This window comes from Hyperolius riggenbachi, chromosome 4, assembly GCF_040937935.1.
Source record: "Hyperolius riggenbachi isolate aHypRig1 chromosome 4, aHypRig1.pri, whole genome shotgun sequence".
Taxonomy (NCBI): domain Eukaryota; kingdom Metazoa; phylum Chordata; class Amphibia; order Anura; family Hyperoliidae; genus Hyperolius; species Hyperolius riggenbachi.
The window spans coordinates 33,164,292-33,184,186 of record NC_090649.1 but is presented as its reverse complement, the minus strand read 5'-3'; the positions used below and the strand labels follow the sequence as shown (position 1 = coordinate 33,184,186).

The 19,895-nt window shown below is 46.4% G+C and overlaps 1 protein-coding gene across 1 annotated transcript in view; it reads right to left on the bottom strand.

Annotated features, from left to right (window-relative positions):
• The window catches only part of LOC137571157 (fucolectin-like), a 32,430-nt gene extending 12,831 nt beyond the window's left edge, over positions 1-19,599 (bottom strand). Inside the window, exons 1-2 of the mRNA XM_068279935.1 lie at positions 19,544-19,599; positions 2,217-2,308 (exon numbers count right to left, since the gene is read on the bottom strand). Of these exons, the coding sequence (XP_068136036.1) occupies positions 2,217-2,280 (64 nt within the window). The 5' untranslated portion in view covers positions 2,281-2,308; positions 19,544-19,599. The remainder of the gene's footprint in view (positions 1-2,216; positions 2,309-19,543) is intronic.
• Between the last annotated feature and the right edge of the window lie 296 nt (positions 19,600-19,895).

Sequence of the window (19,895 nt, the reverse complement as noted above, 5' to 3'; positions counted from 1 at the left end):
TCCCGTAATGACGAATTTCGTGTCTCCAACCGAAATTTTACTGTTTCAGGTTTGTAAGGGTTTCTATCCCTCTAGATGCCTAAAATGAATAGCACAGCCAGCCCTCCCTCCCTCTCTCCCTCTCTCCCTCTCTCTCTCTCTCTCCAGAGATCTGTAGTACTTCAAAACCATACTCACATTCATGACATGTCCAGGGATCAAACCCAGGCCAACCACATGGAAGACAGCTATGCTCACCACCATACCACCAAACACACACTAAATAGACTGCTAACCTAAATCTTACTTGTAGACAGTCATATGAGACACATGCTGGGTGCAGGGCTTTGTGATTGGACCATGCGATAGAGTGAGGTGCAAAAATGAAATCATGCCTAGCAGAGGATGGTTTCACAGTGCTAAATGCTAGGCTGGCTGTGGTGCAATTGGTTAGTGTGTCTGGCTGGTAACAGCAAGGTTACAGGTTCAATTCCATCCAGGCATGTCTTTTCCTTTTGCGTTCAACAGTTGTCCAAACAGAGCCAACAGAGCCCCAGATAGCCATGTAGAGTTAGGTCACAGCTAGCCTGGCTGTGGTGCAATTGGTTAGTGCGTCTGGCTAGTAACAGCAAGGTTACAGGTTCGATTCCATCCAGGCATGTCTTTTCCTTTTGCGTTCAACAGTTGTCCAAACAGAGTCAACAGAGCCCCAGATAGCCATGTAGAGTTAGGTCACTGCTAGCCTGGCTGTGGTGCAATTGGTTAGTGCGTCTGGCTGGTAACAGCAAGGTTACAGGTTCGATTCATCCAGGCATGTCTTTTCCTTTTGCGTTCAACAGTTGTCCAAACAGAGCCAACAGAGCCCCAGATAGCCATGTAGAGTTAGGTCACAGCTAGCCTGGCTGTGGTGCAATTGGTTAGTGCGTCTGGCTGGTAACAGCAAGGTTACAGGTTCGATTCCATCCAGGCATGTCTTTTCCTTTTGCGTTCAACAGTTGTCCAAACAGAGCCAACAGAGCCCCAGATAGCCATGTAGAGTTAGGTCACAGCTAGCCTGGCTGTGGTGCAATTGGTTAGTGTGTCTGGCTGGTAACAGCAAGGTTTGATTCCATCCAGGCATGTCTTTTCCTTTTGCGTGCGCGCGCTGCGCCATTGAACCCCATGGGGGTATTTTGCGTGCGTAAAACTTTACGCATGCAAAACTTTGTGCTCGGTGTTTGGACAACTGTTGAACTCAAAAGGAAAAGACATGCCTGGATGGAATCGAACCTGTAACCTTGCTGTTACCAGCCAGACACACTAACCAATTGCACCACAGCCAGGCTAGCTGTGACCTAACTCTACATGGCTATCTGGGGCTCTGTTGGCTCTGTTTGGACAACTGTTGAACGCAAAAGGAAAAGACATGCCTGGATGGAATCGAACCTGTAACCTTGCTGTTACCAGCCAGACGCACTAACCAATTGCACCACAGCCAGCCTAGCATTTAGCATTGTGAAACCATCCTCTGCTAGGCATGATTTCATTTTTGCACCTCACTCTATCGCATGGTCCATGGTCCAATCACAAAGCCCTGCACCCAGCATGTGTCTCATATGACTGTCTACAAGTAAGATTTAGGTTAGCAGTCTATTTAGTGTGTGTTTGGTGGTATGGTGGTGAGCATAGCTGTCTTCCATGTGGTTGGCCTGGGTTTGATCCCTGGACATGTCATGAATGTGAGTATGGTTTTGAAATACTACAGATCTCTGGAGAGAGAGAGAGAGAGAGAGAGAGAGAGAGAGAGAGAGAGGGAGGAGGAGGAGGAGGAGGAGGAGGAGGAGGAGGAGGAGGAGGAGGAGGAGGAGGAGGAGGAGGAGGAGGAGGAGGAGGAGGAGGAGGAGGAGGAGGAGGAGGAGGAGGAGGAGGAGGAGGAGGAGGAGGAGGAGGAGGAGGAGGAGGAGGAGGAGGAGGAGGAGGAGGAGGAGGAGGAGGAGGAGGAGGAGGAGGACTGGCTGGGCTATTCATTTTAGGCATCTAGAGGGATAGAAACCCTTACAAACCTGAAACAGTAAAATTTCGGTTGGAGACACGAAATTCGTCATTACGGGAGTGAAATTTCGATTACGATTTGAAAATTAATTACGAAATTACGAATTTGGGTCGTAATGTTAAATTTCGCATTCGTAATAAAAGCAGTTCGAAATTTCGAAAATTTCGGCTCATCTCTAGTTGCAAATATCAATAATGGATCTCACATTGTGCATCCACCGACACCAACAGGAGGATAAGAATGGGCAGAGAGATGCTTCTTTTCTTCATGGTCTCCTCAGCAGTCTTGGCAGTCCGCCTGGAAAAATGTAAGTATTTATCATCCACTGACAAGCAAATCCACAGTAGTGCTTTCCAAGCAAAAGCATAATAACCTTTAAAGAAAAACATTTCTTTGTTACAGCTGATACAAATCCTGCAAGAGATATGCACTGTGTCTACTTCCTGCTTTCACGGGAGCAGACATATTATTAACATCCTGGCCCATAGACAATTAACTTTTTTTTCTCCTAAGTTTTCTCCTAGGAGATAACTTTCATTTTCTCTTTAAACTATTTTTTCAGCATTTTACTATTGAAAAAGTACCCAAAAGTTGATGAGAAAGTGCTATCAAACATATTGTGAGTATTTTCTTGCTTGTTGGTAGCTTAGAAGGCATTTTATGTCAGGTTGTGAAAATATCACCTTGGAGACAACTCCGGAGAAAAAGTGAATTGCACATGGGTACCTGTGTTTACAAATAGCTGCTCTGCCAAGGCAGCCGGCTGACACAGCTGAGGGATCAAATTACACTTGTGATTAGTTACAGATGGGGGGATTAACCACTTTCCCCTCCACTACAGTATATCTACGTCAGCTGTGGCACCCTCCAAGCCACAGCCACGTAGATATACTGACCTGCTTGCAGCGCTGTTGTGCAGGGACAGGTGCGCTTCAGAGCGCACCCCCCGGCACTGTCAGCTGCCTTACTAATTGGCAAAAGGGAACATGTTCCCTTGTAGCCAATTAGTGACCCCCCCGCGGATGAATGATCACCGCTGTAGCAAACAGCGTGATCATTCATCTTTCCCCCTCTGTGGCCAGATCGTAAAAAAACACCCCTGCAAGATGAATATCTTACCTAAACTGGTTCCTGCGATCATCCTGCAGCTCCAGCCTCCATTCTCCGCGGTGCACTCAGCCCTGTGACGCTGAATATCCGGGTCCCGGCTTGATGACGTCATCAAGCCGGGACCCGGATATTCAGCATCACAGGGCTGAGTGAAGAGCGGAGAATGGAGGCTGGAGCTGCAGGATGATCGCAGGAACCAGGTAAGGTGAGATATTCATCTTGCAGGGGCGTTTTTTTACGATCTGGGGGGGGGGGGGGGCACATCAGGCTGCCCATAACAGAGGGTGGGGGATTAAAATCTGAAGGGGGGGGTTGAAATTATTATTGGGGCCCATCAGGGTAATGGGGTGGGGGATTTTATAATGGGGGGCACATCTGATGGTCCTGAGGGACATAACTTAATGCTGGGGGGGCACATATGCAATAATGGGGTGGGGGCGCTATTCCTGGGGACACATCTGGCTATAATGGGGAACACTGATCCTGGGGACACATCTGGCTATAATGAGGGGTGCTTATTTGTGATACGCAGCTGTATAAATATATGTGGGGGGGGTCGCAAATGCAGGGGCATATCTGGCTATACCTGGGGGGCTGATATTGGGGGCACATCTGGCTATACTGGGGGGGTCTGATACTGGGCACACATCTGGCTATCTATCCTTGGGGACTTAATACTGATGGCATGTCTTTTACCTACTGTAGCACTTTGTATTTTTTACTAGAATTGAAGAAAACCTGAGAAATAATGCAATTTTAACGTTTTCCCCTCTTTTTTCCCGCTAAAATGCGCAGAAAAAAAAATTATCGGGACAAAATACCCGCCAATGAAAGTCTAGTTTTGTCCTGAAAAAAACGATACCTAGATCATTTAGGTGTCGTGAGTAGGGATAAAGTTATGGCTGATTAAAAAGGGACACCGCTAAAGCGTCAAAACTGCTCTGGTCAATAAGGGGAAAACAAGGTCTGGATGCTAAGTGGTTAAACAGGCTAAACTCTCTAAAAAAAAAAAATATTTTTCTGAAAAAATGCATAGAAAACCGCATGGAAAATGCATGAAAAACGCATACCATTGCGCTCCCATTGACTTTCATTATGTACGTTTCGCCAGCTTTTCTGCATAATATGCAACAAAACCAAACATCAGGTGAATGGGAGCAAATTAATGTTCACATAATACAAAAAAGTCAGCAAGCCACACAGTGATAAGGTTCACTAAACCAATTACAGGAGACATAAAAATACAGTTAAAAAAAACCCAAAAAACAGATAGGGGCATGATTCACAAAAGCGTGCTAAGTGTTAGCACGGCAGTGAAAGCTGCTTATCACATGCAAACTGCCTTTTTGCGCGCTAATGCGCGCGTAAGAGTTTGCACGTGTAAAGTTTAGTGCGCATTGCGCGCGTAAAGTTTTATGCGCACTACTTCGCGTGCAAAATCAGCCGCTTCATGTGCTAAGTAGTATGATAAGCGTACTTTGCACGCGAAGCAGCTGGTTTTACACGCAAAATAGTGTGCGCAAGCTTTTACGCGCGCTAAAATAGCACGAGCACAGTAACAGCTTTGCCGTGCAAACTACTTAGCACCCTAGTTTGCACGTGCAAAGCTTTTAGCATGCTAACTGTGTTAGCACCCTTTAGTGATTCAAGCCCATAATCTCGTAAGTGGTCAAATGAAATCAAATCAAAGATAGCTTTATTCGTATGACCAAGATTCATACTGGTATTGCCAAAGCAAGGGGAAAGGGGGGACATGGAAGGGGGTGGGGTAGGGGGACAATGGCTAAGCAGTCTGTGGACATTTTTAGGTTACAGTTTTGTTATGCTCCTCTCTGTCTGTGGCATGCTGTGACATAGTGTGCAGCGATTGTCACTGTGGATTCCTCCTCCCAGTCTGTGCATGCTGTGACATAGTGTGCAGTGATTGTCACTAGTGTTGGGCGAACATCTAGATGTTCGGGTTCGGGTCGAACAGCCGAACATGGCCGCGATGTTCGGGTGTTCGAGCCGAACTCCGAACATAATGGAAGTCAATGGGGACCTGAACTTTCGTGCTTTGTAAAGCCTCCTTACATGCTACATACCCCAAATTTACAGGGTATGTGCACCTTGGGAGTGGGTACAAGAGGAAAAAAAAATTAACAAAAAGAGCTTATAGTTTTGAGAAAATCGATTTTACAGTTTCAAAGGGAAAACTGTCTTTTAAATGCGGGAAATGTCTGTTTTCTTTGCACAGGTAACATGCTTTTGTCGGCATGCAGTCATAAATGTAATACAGATAAGAGGTTCCAGGAAAAGGGACCGGTAACGCTAACCCAGCAGCAGCACACGTGATGGAACAGGAGGAGGGCGGCGCAGGAGGAGAAGGCCACGCTTTGAGACACAACAACCCAGGCCTTGCATGAGGACAAGAAGCGTGCGGATAGCAATTTGCATTTTGTCGCCATGCAGTCATAAATGTAATACAGATGAGAGGTTCAATAAACAATAAACAGTAATTGGTGTTGTCCAGAATGCACACAATGCGTGGGTCGCGTTCAATGCAGTCCTAGGCCGAAGAGGTCATAGCCTAGGGTCACAAAAACCTGTTTATTTGGGCAATTTCAATGGTGGCGAGTCTGACGTACATAAATCGCAGCAATGGCCCTTAGCAACGTCTGAATCTCACGAAATGTCTCATGCAGGTAGAAGACATATTGTTAGACTTGGGCTCCAAAGATGGGTTCCCTACATCTCTGCAAACCAGAGTTTACAGGGCTCCAAATTTGGTAAAATCCCCATAGGCTTTCATTGGGCCTCCTATTTACAGTTCAAAATCTCACATCTTTTCAAAGGGCAATTGCTCAGCAGTGGCAAATTTTCTAGCATTGTAGGGACCCTTAGGGGGAACATGACTGGTGAGTTTCGGGCCCCTAGGCCAAAGAGGTCATAGCCTAGGGTCACAAAAACCTGTTTATTTGGGCAATTTCAATGGTAGTTATGCTGACGTACATAAATCTCAGCCATGGCCGTTAGCAACGTCTGAATTTCACGAAATGTCTCATGCAGGTAGAAGACATATTGTTAGACTTGGATTCCAAAGATGGGGTCCCTACATCTCTGCAAACCAGAGTTAAAGGGGTCCAAATTGGTAAAATCCCCCATAGGCTTTCATTGCCTCCCTATTTCACTTTCCAAAATCTCACATCTTTTCAAAGGGCAATTGCTCAGCAGTGGCAAATTTTCTAGCATTGTAGGGACCCTTAGGGGGAACATGACTGGTGAGTTTTGGGCCCCTAGGCCGAAGAGGTCATAGCCTAGGGTAACAAAAACCTGTTTATTTGGGCTATTTCAATGGTGGCGAGTCTGACGTACATAAATCGCAGCAATGGCCATTAGCAACGTCTGAATCTCACGAAATGTCTCATGCAGGTAGAAGACATATTGTTAGACTTGGATTCCAAAGATGGGGTCCCTACATCTCTGCAAACCAGAGTTACAGGGGTGCAAAATTGGTAAAATCCCCCATAGGCTTTCATTGCCTCCCTATTTCACTTTCCAAAATCTCACATCTTTTCAAAGGGCAATTGCTCTGCAGTGGCAAATTTTCTAGCATTGTAGGGACCCTTAGGGGGAACATGACTGGTGAGTTTTGGGCCCCTAGGCCGAAGAGGTCATAGCCTAGGGTCACAAAAACCTGTTTATTTGGGCTATTTCAATAGTGGCGAGTCTGATGTACATAAATCGCAGCAATGGCCGTTAGCAACGTCTGAATCTCACGAAATGTCTCATGCAGGTAGAAGACATATTGTTAGACTTGGATTCAAAGATGGGGTCTCTACATCTCTGCAAACCAGAGTTACAGGGCTCTAAAATTGGCTGAGATTTATGTACGTCAGCATAACTACCATTGAAATTGCCCAAATAAACAGGTTTTTGTGACCCTAGGCTATGACCTCTTTGGCCTAGGGGCCCGAAACTCACCAGTCATGTTCCCCCTAAGGGTCCCTACAATGCTAGAAAATTTGCCACTGGCTGAGCAATGTGAGATTTTGGAACTGTAAATAGAGGCCCAATGAAAGCCTATGGGGGATTTTACCAAATTTGGAAGCCCTGTAACTCTGGTTTGGCAGAGATGTAGGGAACCCATCTTTGGAGCCCAAGTCTAACAATATTGTCTTCTACCTGCATGAGACATTTCGTGAGATTCAGACGTTGCTAAGGGCCATTGCTGCGATTTATGTACGTCAGACTCGCCACCATTGAAATTGCCCAAATAAACAGGTTTTTGTGACCCTAGGCTATGACCTCTTCGGCCTAGGACTGCATTGAACGCGACCCACGCATTGTGCGCATCTGGACAACACCAATTACTGTTTATTGTTTATTGAACCTCTCATCTGTATTACATTTATGACTGCATGGCGACAAAATGCAAATTGCTATCCGCACGCTTCTTGTCCTCATGCAAGGCCTGGGTTGTTGTGTCTCAAAGCGTGGCCTTCTCCTCCTGCGCCGCCCTCCTCCTGTTCCATCACGTGTGCTGCTGCTGGGTTAGCGTTACCGGTCCCTTTTCCTGGAATCTCTTATCTGTATTACATTTATGACTGCATGCCGACAAAAAGCATGTTACCTGTGCAAAGAAAACAGACATTTCCCGCATTTAAAAGACAGTTTTCCCTTTGAAACTTTAAAATCGATTTTCTCAAAACTATAAGCTCTTTTTGCTAAAAAAAATTTTTCCTCTTGTACCCACTCCCAAGGTGCACATACCCTGTACATTTGGGTATGTAGCATGTAAGGAGGCTTTACAAAGCACAAAAGTTCGGGTCCCCATTGACTTCCATTATGTTCGGAGTTCGGCTCGAACACCCGAACATCGCGACCATGTTCGGCCCGAACCCGAACATCTAGATGTTCGCCCAACACTACACGTGACCCGTTCGGCCAATCACAGCGCTAGCCGAACGTTCGGGGAACGTTCGGCCATGCGCTCTTAGTTCGCCCATATGGCCGAACAGTTTGGCCGAACACCATCAGATGTTCGGCCGAACTCGAACATCACCCGAACAGGGTGATGTTCTGCAGAACCCGAACAGTGGCGAACACTGTTCGCCCAACACTAATTGTCACTGTGGGTTCCTCTTCCCCCAGTAAGATATATGTTTTTCTCTCATCTTCTAATGTGAGAAAGTCTGGGAATAGTTCCATCAATTTCTTATGTGGTCCCTCCAGTTTATAATAAACTTATCAATCGAGATCTCACTTTAAAGGACCACTATTGCGAAAAAAGTAGGCACTTAAAATCTGACCGAACCGACAGGTTTGGGCCAGTCCATTTCCTCGTGGGGTTTTCTTTGTTTTCAACAGCATTTCCTGAGCGGCAGTTTAACTGCCAAAATAGTAAGATATCAGCCAGCCAGCCTCCCTACTCCCTTGCACACTATTTTGTCAGTTAGACTTTGTAACTGCTGCTCAGAAATGCTGTTGAAAACAAAGAAAACCCTGAGAACCCCCATGAGGAGATGGACTGCCCAAAACATGTAATATCTGTCAGATTTTAACTGCCTACTTTTTTTCGGGATAGTGGTCTTTAACCCCTTGAGGACCAGAGGTTTAAACCCTTTTAATGCCCAGGTGATTTTTTACAATTCGGCACTCACAACTTTTTATTGCTCGGTCTCACAACTTAGCACCCGAATGAATTTTACCTCCTTTTCTAATAGAGCTTTCTTTTGGTGGTATTTGATTGCCTGCTGCAATTGTTTTTTTTATTATTATTCATTAAAAATGATTTTATTGATAAAAAAAACCCTATTTCTTTTATTCCCCACTCCCCCCCCCCCCCTTACCTAAATTAGCCCTAGACTGTGATCCATACACTACACTACACATTCATAGGCATCAGCCTACGTATGGTATTAGATTGTGAGCCATTGGGAGGGACAGTTAAGTGACAAGGCTGTCCTTTGTACAGCGCTGCTCTAGATCACAGCAATGTACACGTTTGTTAGCTTTCTACATGTAAATAGCAGCCTGCCAGCTCCGATTGCTAGCTGGCAGGTTGATCGCGGTAGCCCCCTGTGTTTACTGCAGGGAATGAGTGCTCGTTCCCTGCAAATTTCACTCCTCGCGAGATGACAGCATATGGCGTGACTGAGAAACAACAGAGATACAATGCAGCCGCGAATCTGGATGTGGTCGCAGAGTAGTTAAAAGGTACCTTCATAACACATAAAGGGCTGTAAAAGAATATGAACCAATGATCAAGGTTCCTAAAATTAAAAGAACACTATCAAACCATGTGTTCTAAAATGACAATGTACAAATAATGTCTAAGTAGCTGTGTAAACATTTTCCTACTTTTCATGTTAAATATCAGAGACAAAAGCTGTAATTCACTGTGTGTAGGATTTAGCTCTATTGGGACAAATCAATTGCAGAAGGGGTGTCTGTTTCTATGCACAGTCAGTGTTTTTTTGCATATCAGACTACAGAGTATTTTACTCTGAAAGAAAAAAGTATGAAAAGCTGTGGTGTCACAGAGAATTACAAATGTTTATAACAGGCTACATTTCCTCTGCTCTCTTTACACACTTCAGTCAGAGACACAGGACACAACAGCTGCAGCTGCTGAGAGCTAGCTATCACACACAGGGTTAACAGATGAATTGTGAGGGGAATTCCCCCTCCCCTCATGGTTCATTCTGCTGTCAGCTTTGGTGTCAGTAAAGTGTGAAAGTATTTCAATAACAGTAAACAAAGAGGCTGCTAGTGAAATGTATACACCAATACTTAGCAGCACTTCCCAAACATTTCCTAACTCAACTGAAAACACATGTTAATCGATAAAGTTCCTTTAAATAACCCTTGTTCCTTAGAACCGATGTACAGTGGTGTGAAAAACTATTTGACCACGGAGACGATTCCGCAATCGCTACAATACCTAGCCCAATGTTATGCCCTATTTATACTCAAAATTGATTCAACACAGAAAATCTGTAATTGCAGCTTAGTTTTACAGTGGTGTGAAAAACTATTTGCCCCCTTCCTGATTTCTTATTCTTTTGCATGTTTGTCACACTTAAATGTTTCTGCGCATCAAAAACCGTTAACTATAGTCAAAGATACCATAATTGAACACAAAATGCAGTTTTAAATGATGGTTTTTATTATTTAGAGAGAAAAAAAAACTCAAAACCTGCATGGCCCTGTGTGAAAAAGTAATTGCCCCCTGAACCTAATAACTGGTTGGGCCACCCTTAGCAGCAATAACTGCAATCAAGCGTTTGTGATAACTTGCAACGAGTCTTTTACAGCGCTCTGGAGGAATTTTGGCCCACTCATCTTTGCAGAATTGTTGTAATTCAGCTTTATTTGAGGGTTTTCTAGCATAAACCGCCTTTTAAGGTCATGCCACAACATCTCAATAGGATTCGGGTCAGGACTTTGACTAGGTCACTCCAAAGTCTTCATTTTGTTTTTCTTCAGCCATTCAGAGGTGGATTTGCTGGTGTGTTTTGGGTCATTGTCCTGCTGCAGCACCCAAGATCGCTTCAGCTTGAGTTGACGAACAGATGGCCAGACATTCTCCTTCAGGATTTTTTGGTAGACAGTAGAATTCATGGTTCCATCTATCACAGCAAGCCTTCCAGGTCCTGAAGCAGCAAAACAACCCCAGACCATCACACTACCACCACCATATTTTACTGTTGGTATGATGTTCTTTTGCTGAAATGCTGTGTTACTTCTACGACAGATTTAACAGGACACGCACCTTCCAAAAAGTTCAACTTTTGTCTCGGCGGTCCACAAGGTATTTTCCCACAAGTCTTGGCAATCATTGAGATTTTTTTAACAAAATTGAGACGAGCCTTAATGTTCTTTTTGCTTAAAAGTGGTTTGCGCCTTGGATATCTGCCATGCAGGCCGTTTTTGCCCAGTCTCTTTCTTATGGTGGAGTTGTGAACACTGACCTTAATTGAGGCAAGTGAGGCCTGCAGTTCTTTAGATGTTGTCCTGGGGTCTTTTGTGGCCTCTCGGATGAGTTTTCTCTGCGCTCTTGGGGTAATTTTGGTCGGCCAGCCACTCCTGGGAAGGTTCATCACTGTTCCATGTTTTTGCCATATGTGGATAATGGCTCTAACTGTAGTTCGCTGGAGTCCCAAAGCTTTAGAAATGGCTTTATAACCTTTACCAGACTGATAGATCTCAATTACAGTACTTTTGTTCTCATTTGTTCCTGAATTTCTTTGGATCTTGGCATGATGTCTAGCTTTTGAGGGGCTTTTGGTCTACTCCTCTGTGTCAGATAGCTCCTATTTAAGTGATTTCTTGATTGAAACAGGTGTGGCAGTAATCAGCCCTGGGGGTGACTACAGAAATTGAACTCACGTGTGATAAACCACAGTTAAGTTATTTTTTAACAAGGGGGGGCAATCACTTTTTCACACAGGGCCATGTAGGTTTTGAGTTTTTTTTCCTCACTAAATAATAAAAACCATAATTTAAAACTGCATTTTGTGTTCAATTATGTTATCTTTGACTAATAGTTAACGGTTTTTGATGCGCAGAAACATTTAAGTGTGACAAACATGCAAAAGAATAAGAAATCAGGAAGGGGGCAAATAGTTTTTCACACCACTGTAAAACTAAGCTGCAATTACAGATTTTCTGTGTTGAATCAATTTTGAGTATAAATAGGGCATAACATTGGGCTAGGTATTGTAGCGATTGCGGAATCGTCTCCGTGGTCAGCGCACCAGACGTGCGCTGACGCGGCAGATTTCCTCCACAAGCGTAAATTTGAGGACACCCAGGCTAGGTGCTATGCACCCGCAGAGGGCAATTCCCTCCGGCAGATGGCGCTGTGGAGTGCAGGCGAACACAGTCGCTGCACAGCCACAGATGCCAGACGGGAATTGTACAGATCCAGGACAAGGTACGATCAGGCAGGGCTGGATGGCCCACAAGAAACAGAGCAAAGGTACAGAACCAATGTGTGTCCACCAAACTAGTCGCCACCCAGCGACGGTGAACACACAACGGCGGAAACGAAGTGGGAATGCAATCGCAAGAATGGCGATTGCCGACAGAGACACAAGACTGAGCAAAACAGGGCACGAGGGTAGCAAAGGCACAGCAAATAATACAATGAGGAGATACGGAAAATAACATACGCTAGCTAACCGCGAACACCGCACTCATTCGCAACAGTGCACGCAGTTATGCGCGGTCTCCACGTGATAAGCACAATAGAGACAAGCACGCCTACCTAACCATTAACAGACAAACATGAAACAGAGGACGCGAGCGCTTGCTTAACGGTTACCTCACCGAGCCTCCAGCAAGAGTAGCAGACAAGATAGACACATGAAAACAGGGACAAGCGAGAGATAGGATCCACAGCACTAGCGAAAAGTGGCTAGCGCGATCCAGGTACAGAGTAGCAGAACAGAAGGATCCACAGCACTAGCGGAAAGTGGCTAGCGCGATCCCAGGAGACAGAACAGAAGGATCCACAGCGCTAGCGAAAAGTGGCTAGCGCGATCCAAAGAGACAGATCAGAAGAGATAGCTGGTAGCAACCCGCTGCACCAGCCACACTCCAAGAACAGAGATCAGAACCATTTCCTGTTGACCACCGTTGGGACAGGACAATGGCAAAAGAACAAACAAACAGATAATACAACCTGACTGGGCTAGAAGGGGTGCCTAAAGCAACCCCCAGGAATTAACTATACTAGATAGCAACGGCTGACACTCCAGCAGTGTCCATCAGGAACAGACCATGGAAGGAAAATGACCAGCCAAGCCTTCTGGGAAACATAAAGCTCTTATAGTGCCAGTCATCAAAGAAGGCAGGTAGGGGATTTGCATAACGAATGTATGCAAATTCCCCAGCAAGAGAACAGACCAGAACTTGCAATGGAAAGACAGGTCTCTGTTCCAGAGTCCTGCAGCATGCAAACCTAAACAATGGTCAAAAGGCTGCCTGCCTGCGCAGGCAGCTGAGTGGATTCTCACAGTACCCCCCCCCCCCCCCCCCCCCTCTAGGGATGGATTCCAGACATCCCTCAAAACTGGTATCATCACAAAACTCTAACTGAAGACTCATGAAGGTCGGGACAGCCCGACAAGGCCCAATTCCAGAGTCAGTCCATCCGAAACCGACCTCATCGGAAGCAGAAGCCACCGAAACATGCCCATCAGCACTACAAGTCTCAGCGTAACACCCATCAGGACTGTGGACACCAGAGAAGAAGCCATCGACACCCTCCAGACAATACCCACCACCTTCCAAGGAGCGTCCAAGAATACCAAACCTGCCGCAATACCTGTTCGAAGTGTCCCTTACAACACCAAAGCCATTGCTGATCGTATTCAGGGCACCAAGCAAAACCTTTCCCGGAATCTCCCAGAACGCCTTGAAGCTCCGCAGAGATCCCAAGAAGCCAGAACGCTCACCAGGCTCACATGGAGAACCACCAAAAACCCCTATGGAACCTATGATCATTCCAGACTCAAAATTAGCAGGACACCCATCAAGATCAGGACTTTCAGGGACCACTTCTGGGCATGCAAGCAGGCAGGCTATATCGGAACATGTCTCCACTGAGGAAGCATCTGAGTACGCTGGTAACCGAGGCACACTTGGGCTTTCTGGGTCACAGAGCACATCGGGGTACACTAGTACAGGAGAAACCTCAGGACATGTCGGGGAACTGCCAACCTCAGAGTCCGACACGACAAGACCAAAACCAGTACCGGGCAAATAGTTTTTCACACCACTGTAAAACTAAGCTGCAATTACAGATTTTCTGTGTTGAATCAATTTTGAGTATAAATAGGGCATAACATTGGGCTAGGTATTGTAGCGATTGCGGAATCGTCTCCGTGGTCAGCGCACCAGACGTGCGCTGACGCGGCAGATTTCCTCCACAAGCGTAAATTTGAGGACACCCAGGCTAGGTGCTATGCACCCGCAGAGGGCAATTCCCTCCGGCAGATGGCGCTGTGGAGTGCAGGCGAACACAGTCGCTGCACAGCCACAGATGCCAGACGGGAATTGTACAGATCCAGGACAAGGTACGATCAGGCAGGGCTGGATGGCCCACAAGAAACAGAGCAAAGGTACAGAACCAATGTGTGTCCACCAAACTAGTCGCCACCCAGCGACGGTGAACACACAACGGCGGAAACGAAGTGGGAATGCAATCGCAAGAATGGCGATTGCCGACAGAGACACAAGACTGAGCAAAACAGGGCACGAGGGTAGCAAAGGCACAGCAAATAATACAATGAGGAGATACGGAAAATAACATACGCTAGCTAACCGCGAACACCGCACTCATTCGCAACAGTGCACGCAGTTATGCGCGGTCTCCACGTGATAAGCACAATAGAGACAAGCACGCCTACCTAACCATTAACAGACAAACATGAAACAGAGGACGCGAGCGCTTGCTTAACGGTTACCTCACCGAGCCTCCAGCAAGAGTAGCAGACAAGATAGACACATGAAAACAGGGACAAGCGAGAGATAGGATCCACAGCACTAGCGAAAAGTGGCTAGCGCGATCCAGGTACAGAGTAGCAGAACAGAAGGATCCACAGCACTAGCGGAAAGTGGCTAGCGCGATCCCAGGAGACAGAACAGAAGGATCCACAGCGCTAGCGAAAAGTGGCTAGCGCGATCCAAAGAGACAGATCAGAAGAGATAGCTGGTAGCAACCCGCTGCACCAGCCACACTCCAAGAACAGAGATCAGAACCATTTCCTGTTGACCACCGTTGGGACAGGACAATGGCAAAAGAACAAACAAACAGATAATACAACCTGACTGGGCTAGAAGGGGTGCCTAAAGCAACCCCCAGGAATTAACTATACTAGATAGCAACGGCTGACACTCCAGCAGTGTCCATCAGGAACAGACCATGGAAGGAAAATGACCAGCCAAGCCTTCTGGGAAACATAAAGCTCTTATAGTGCCAGTCATCAAAGAAGGCAGGTAGGGGATTTGCATAACGAATGTATGCAAATTCCCCAGCAAGAGAACAGACCAGAACTTGCAATGGAAAGACAGGTCTCTGTTCCAGAGTCCTGCAGCATGCAAACCTAAACAATGGTCAAAAGGCTGCCTGCCTGCGCAGGCAGCTGAGTGGATTCTCACAGTACCCCCCCCCCCCCCCCCCTCTAGGGATGGATTCCAGACATCCCTCAAAACTGGTATCATCACAAAACTCTAACTGAAGACTCATGAAGGTCGGGACAGCCCGACAAGGCCCAATTCCAGAGTCAGTCCATCCGAAACCGACCTCATCGGAAGCAGAAGCCACCGAAACATGCCCATCAGCACTACAAGTCTCAGCGTAACACCCATCAGGACTGTGGACACCAGAGAAGAAGCCATCGACACCCTCCAGACAATACCCACCACCTTCCAAGGAGCGTCCAAGAATACCAAACCTGCCGCAATACCTGTTCGAAGTGTCCCTTACAACACCAAAGCCATTGCTGATCGTATTCAGGGCACCAAGCAAAACCTTTCCCGGAATCTCCCAGAACGCCTTGAAGCTCCGCAGAGATCCCAAGAAGCCAGAACGCTCACCAGGCTCACATGGAGAACCACCAAAAACCCCTATGGAACCTATGATCATTCCAGACTCAAAATTAGCAGGACACCCATCAAGATCAGGACTTTCAGGGACCACTTCTGGGCATGCAAGCAGGCAGGCTATATCGGAACATGTCTCCACTGAGGAAGCATCTGAGTACGCTGGTAACCGAGGCACACTTGGGCTTTCTGGGTCACAGAGCACATCGGGGTACACTAGTACAGGAGAAACCTCAGGACATGTCGGGGAACTGCCAACCTCAGAGTCCGACACGACAAGACCAAAACCAGTACCGGGCAGAAAATCATCACGAGTAAAGGTCACAGGTACTGGTCTTTCAAAAGAAGACTCGGACTCAAATTCAGAATTTTCTGTAACTGTAATATCATCATTGACTACACATGAATGAAGCTCCACAAGAGCTGCAAAAGTAGTCAGCAAGGCAGCAATGCCTACTGAAGTGGGCAACACCTCAGAAGGACCTGGGGGGCAGGAGACATCTCCTACAAGTTCTGCACCCTTTGGGAGGAACTCGGAGATCTCCAGGACATCAGACAAGACCTCAGGAACACCATTTCCCAAGTTTTCTAAGAAGGATTCTGAACTATCCATGTTACAGGGCAAAACTTGAACTTTATTTTGTGTGCAGGGCAGATGTCCCAGGGAAGGTTCCACCATAAAATGAGACTGAATTTTATCATCAGGACAGGGATACACAGGAATATCTAGTGAAACTAGCTCTGACTTTCTGAGTTTTGCCTCACTACAGGCAGATTCCTCCATAGCAGTCAAACCAGACTGCAGTTCCAAAATAGCAGAGAAACAGGTAACAATGGCTGCAATACCTAGACGAGCCTCTAGGGTCACTGCAGGAGATCTTAAACAAGGTAATATTGACTCATCCAGAGTACTGGGTGGAGAGTCAATACTTTCTTCAGAATCAGACTCGCAAATGTCAATGCCAGTGGACATCATGCCTTCATTCATGGTACAGGGCAGGTTCAGAGAAAGCTTCTCTGGACAAGGCAAAGAAGCTTCAGCATCAGATTCGCAAAACCGAAGCGCTGTCTCACTCTTAGATTCGGCTAACAATGTCGAATCCGAGGAGTCAGAACGCAAAATTTGCGGATCCAAGATCGCTTTAGGTTGCGAAACTGACGCTTCCATATCGCAAACCTCCGCGATCTGCGGAGCAGACTGCAAGTCATCTAGGAAAGAAACACTGGAGCAACTGTCATCAGGCAACAGGCCTGCACAGGTGCGAACAGAATAAGACATAGATTCATTTGCAAAAGAAGTGGCGACAACAACAGGAGAAACTTTATTAGACACATCAATAATTTTCTTAAAGTTGCATAACTTAGGAATTTTCCCCATGGCAGGCTCACAAACGGACGATCTTAGAGAACCTGAGGGAAAAAATCTGTCTTCCTTAGACACAGGACCACACAGACCTTTCGCAGCCATACGTGCGGTGGCAACATCAGACCGCACTGGTTCAACTTCCACACAAGCAACTTCTCTGAACGACTTGCACTCAGACTTCAAACACTCAGTTGCTTTGGGACAGGGAATGCATTCAAAACTCACTTTCTTTAAATCCAGAGGATTGGAACAATCGTCCGCTGACAATGTGTTTTTAGCAGTTTGAAGCGCATGTAGTTCATCCAAAATCATTCTCCACACGTCAAACAACGGAGTCACAAAGTCAGAGATACATTCACCAGTCTTGATTAAAGTGCACGCAGACTCAATGCACGCATACAAAACTGCTTCATTTTTAGAAAGGTAATGATTGCAAAACGATCTCCAATCACATTCCAATTCATAGACCAGGAGCTCGATCTCCCATTTCTCAAACGGGGGCTCCCATGCACACTTAACAAAGGATGAACAATCATAGTGCGCACAGTCTACAGATGGAACTGGAGCAGGAACAGAACGGGAATCTTTTACCTCTTTATTGGGGTCAATTGATTGGTGTGTGTGTAATTCATCCAAAATGATCTGCCACACATACATCACCAGATCCACAACACACTCGTCACATTCATCAGAATCAATCAAAAGGTACATAGAGTCGAGACAATCATTCAGAATATCCTCGCTTTTTGCGATATAAAAATCGCAAAAGGCCTTCCAATCCAAATCAAATTCCTCCACCAAGGCCCCAATTTCCCATGAGGCAAATGGCGGTTCAAATAACCCGGTATTGAGATAATCCCCATATGGGTGGGGATCAGGGACGAGCACCGATTTTTTAACTGCTTTTATATAGTGTGCGATCCTTCCTATAATAGTATCCACATACGCTTTTGTCTCAGGCAATGACATCTGAAGCAAATCAAAGGTTCCCTCTGCCCTGGGAATTTTGGTTGGGCTGGTCATTCTGTAACGATTGCGGAATCGTCTCCGTGGTCAGCGCACCAGACGTGCGCTGACGCGGCGGATTTCCTCCACAAGCGTAAATTTAAAGGACACCCAGGCTAGGTGCTATGCACCCGCAGAGGGCAATTCCCTCCGGCAGATGGCGCTGTGGAGTGCAGGCGAACACAGTCGCTGTACAGCCACAGATGCCAGACAGGAATTGTACAGATCCAGGACAAGGTACGATCAGGCAGGGCTGGATAGCCCACAAAAAACAGAACAAAGGTACAGAACCAATGTGTGTCCACCAAACTAGTCGCCACCCAGCGACGGTGAACACACAACGGCGGAAACGAAGTGGGAATGCAATCGCAAGAATGGCGATTGCCGACAGAGACACAAGACTGAGCAAAACAGGGCACGAGGGTAGCAAAGGCACAGCAAATAATACAATGAGGAGATACGGAAAATAACAAACGCTAGCTAACCGCGAACACCGCACTCATTCGCAACAGTGCACGCGGTTATGCGCGGTCTCCACGTGATAAGCACAATAGAGACAAGCACGCCTACCTAACCATTAACAGACAAACATGAAACAGAGGACGCGAGCGCTTGCTTAACGGTTACCTCACCGAGCATCCAGCAAGCGTAGCAGACAAGACAGACACATGAAAACAGGGACAAGCGAGAGATAGGATCCACAGCACTAGCGAAAAGTGGCTAGCGCGATCCAGGTACAGAGTAGCAGAACAGAAGGATCCACAGCACTAGCGGAAAGTGGCTAGCGCGATCCCAGGAGACAGAACAGAAGGATCCACAGCGCTAGCGAAAAGTGGCTAGCGCGATCCCAGGAGACAGAACAGAAGGATCCACAGCGCTAGCGAAAAGTGGCTAGCGCGATCCCAGGAGACAGAACAGAAGGATCCACAGCGCTAGCGAAAAGTGGCTAGCGCGATCCAAAGAGACAGATCAGAAGAGATAGCTGGTAGCAACCGCTGCACCAGCCACACTCCAAGAACAGAGATCAGAACCATTTCCTGTCGACCACCGTTGGGACAGGACAATGGCAAAAGAACAAACAAACAGATAATACAACCTGACTGGGCTAGAAGGGGAGCCTGAAGCAACCCCCAGGAATTAACTATACTAGATAGCAACGGCTGACACTCCAGCAGTGTCCATCAGGAACAGACCATGGAAGGGAAATGACCAGCCAAGCCTTCTGGGAAACATAAAGCTCTTATAGTGCCAGTCATCAAAGAAGGCAGGTAGGGGATTTGCATAACGAATGTATGCAAATTCCCCAGCAAGAGAACAGACCAGAACTTGCAATGGAAAGACAGGTCTCTGTTCCAGAGTCCTGCAGCATGCAAACCTAAACAATGGTCAAAAGGCTGCCGGCCTGCGCAGGCAGCTGAGCGGATTCTCACAGGTATAAGGTAAGAGGTATACTATACCTGAAAAAGATTATGGTCTTAGTAAGGAACTTTCTCCACCAGTGTGTGATAGGTAGTGAATGTCCAGTATTTATATTATACCTGGTAACAGGAAAAACCTGTTTGCATCTTTTTGATAAAGAAAGCCACCCTGGCTGCCATGGTCATAATTTATCAAGCTTGGAGATAAAACTGAAATGGTTGACACAGGATCTTACCCATAACAATTAAACGACTTCCTTGAACGGAACAGAAATACAAACACATGATATGACCCATAAATATATTACAAGGACAAAGATCCTCAGCTCCACGTCAGTATATTTAGTAGCTCTTTATTGGGATAAAAACAGAGAGGTTGCCATACAGCGAC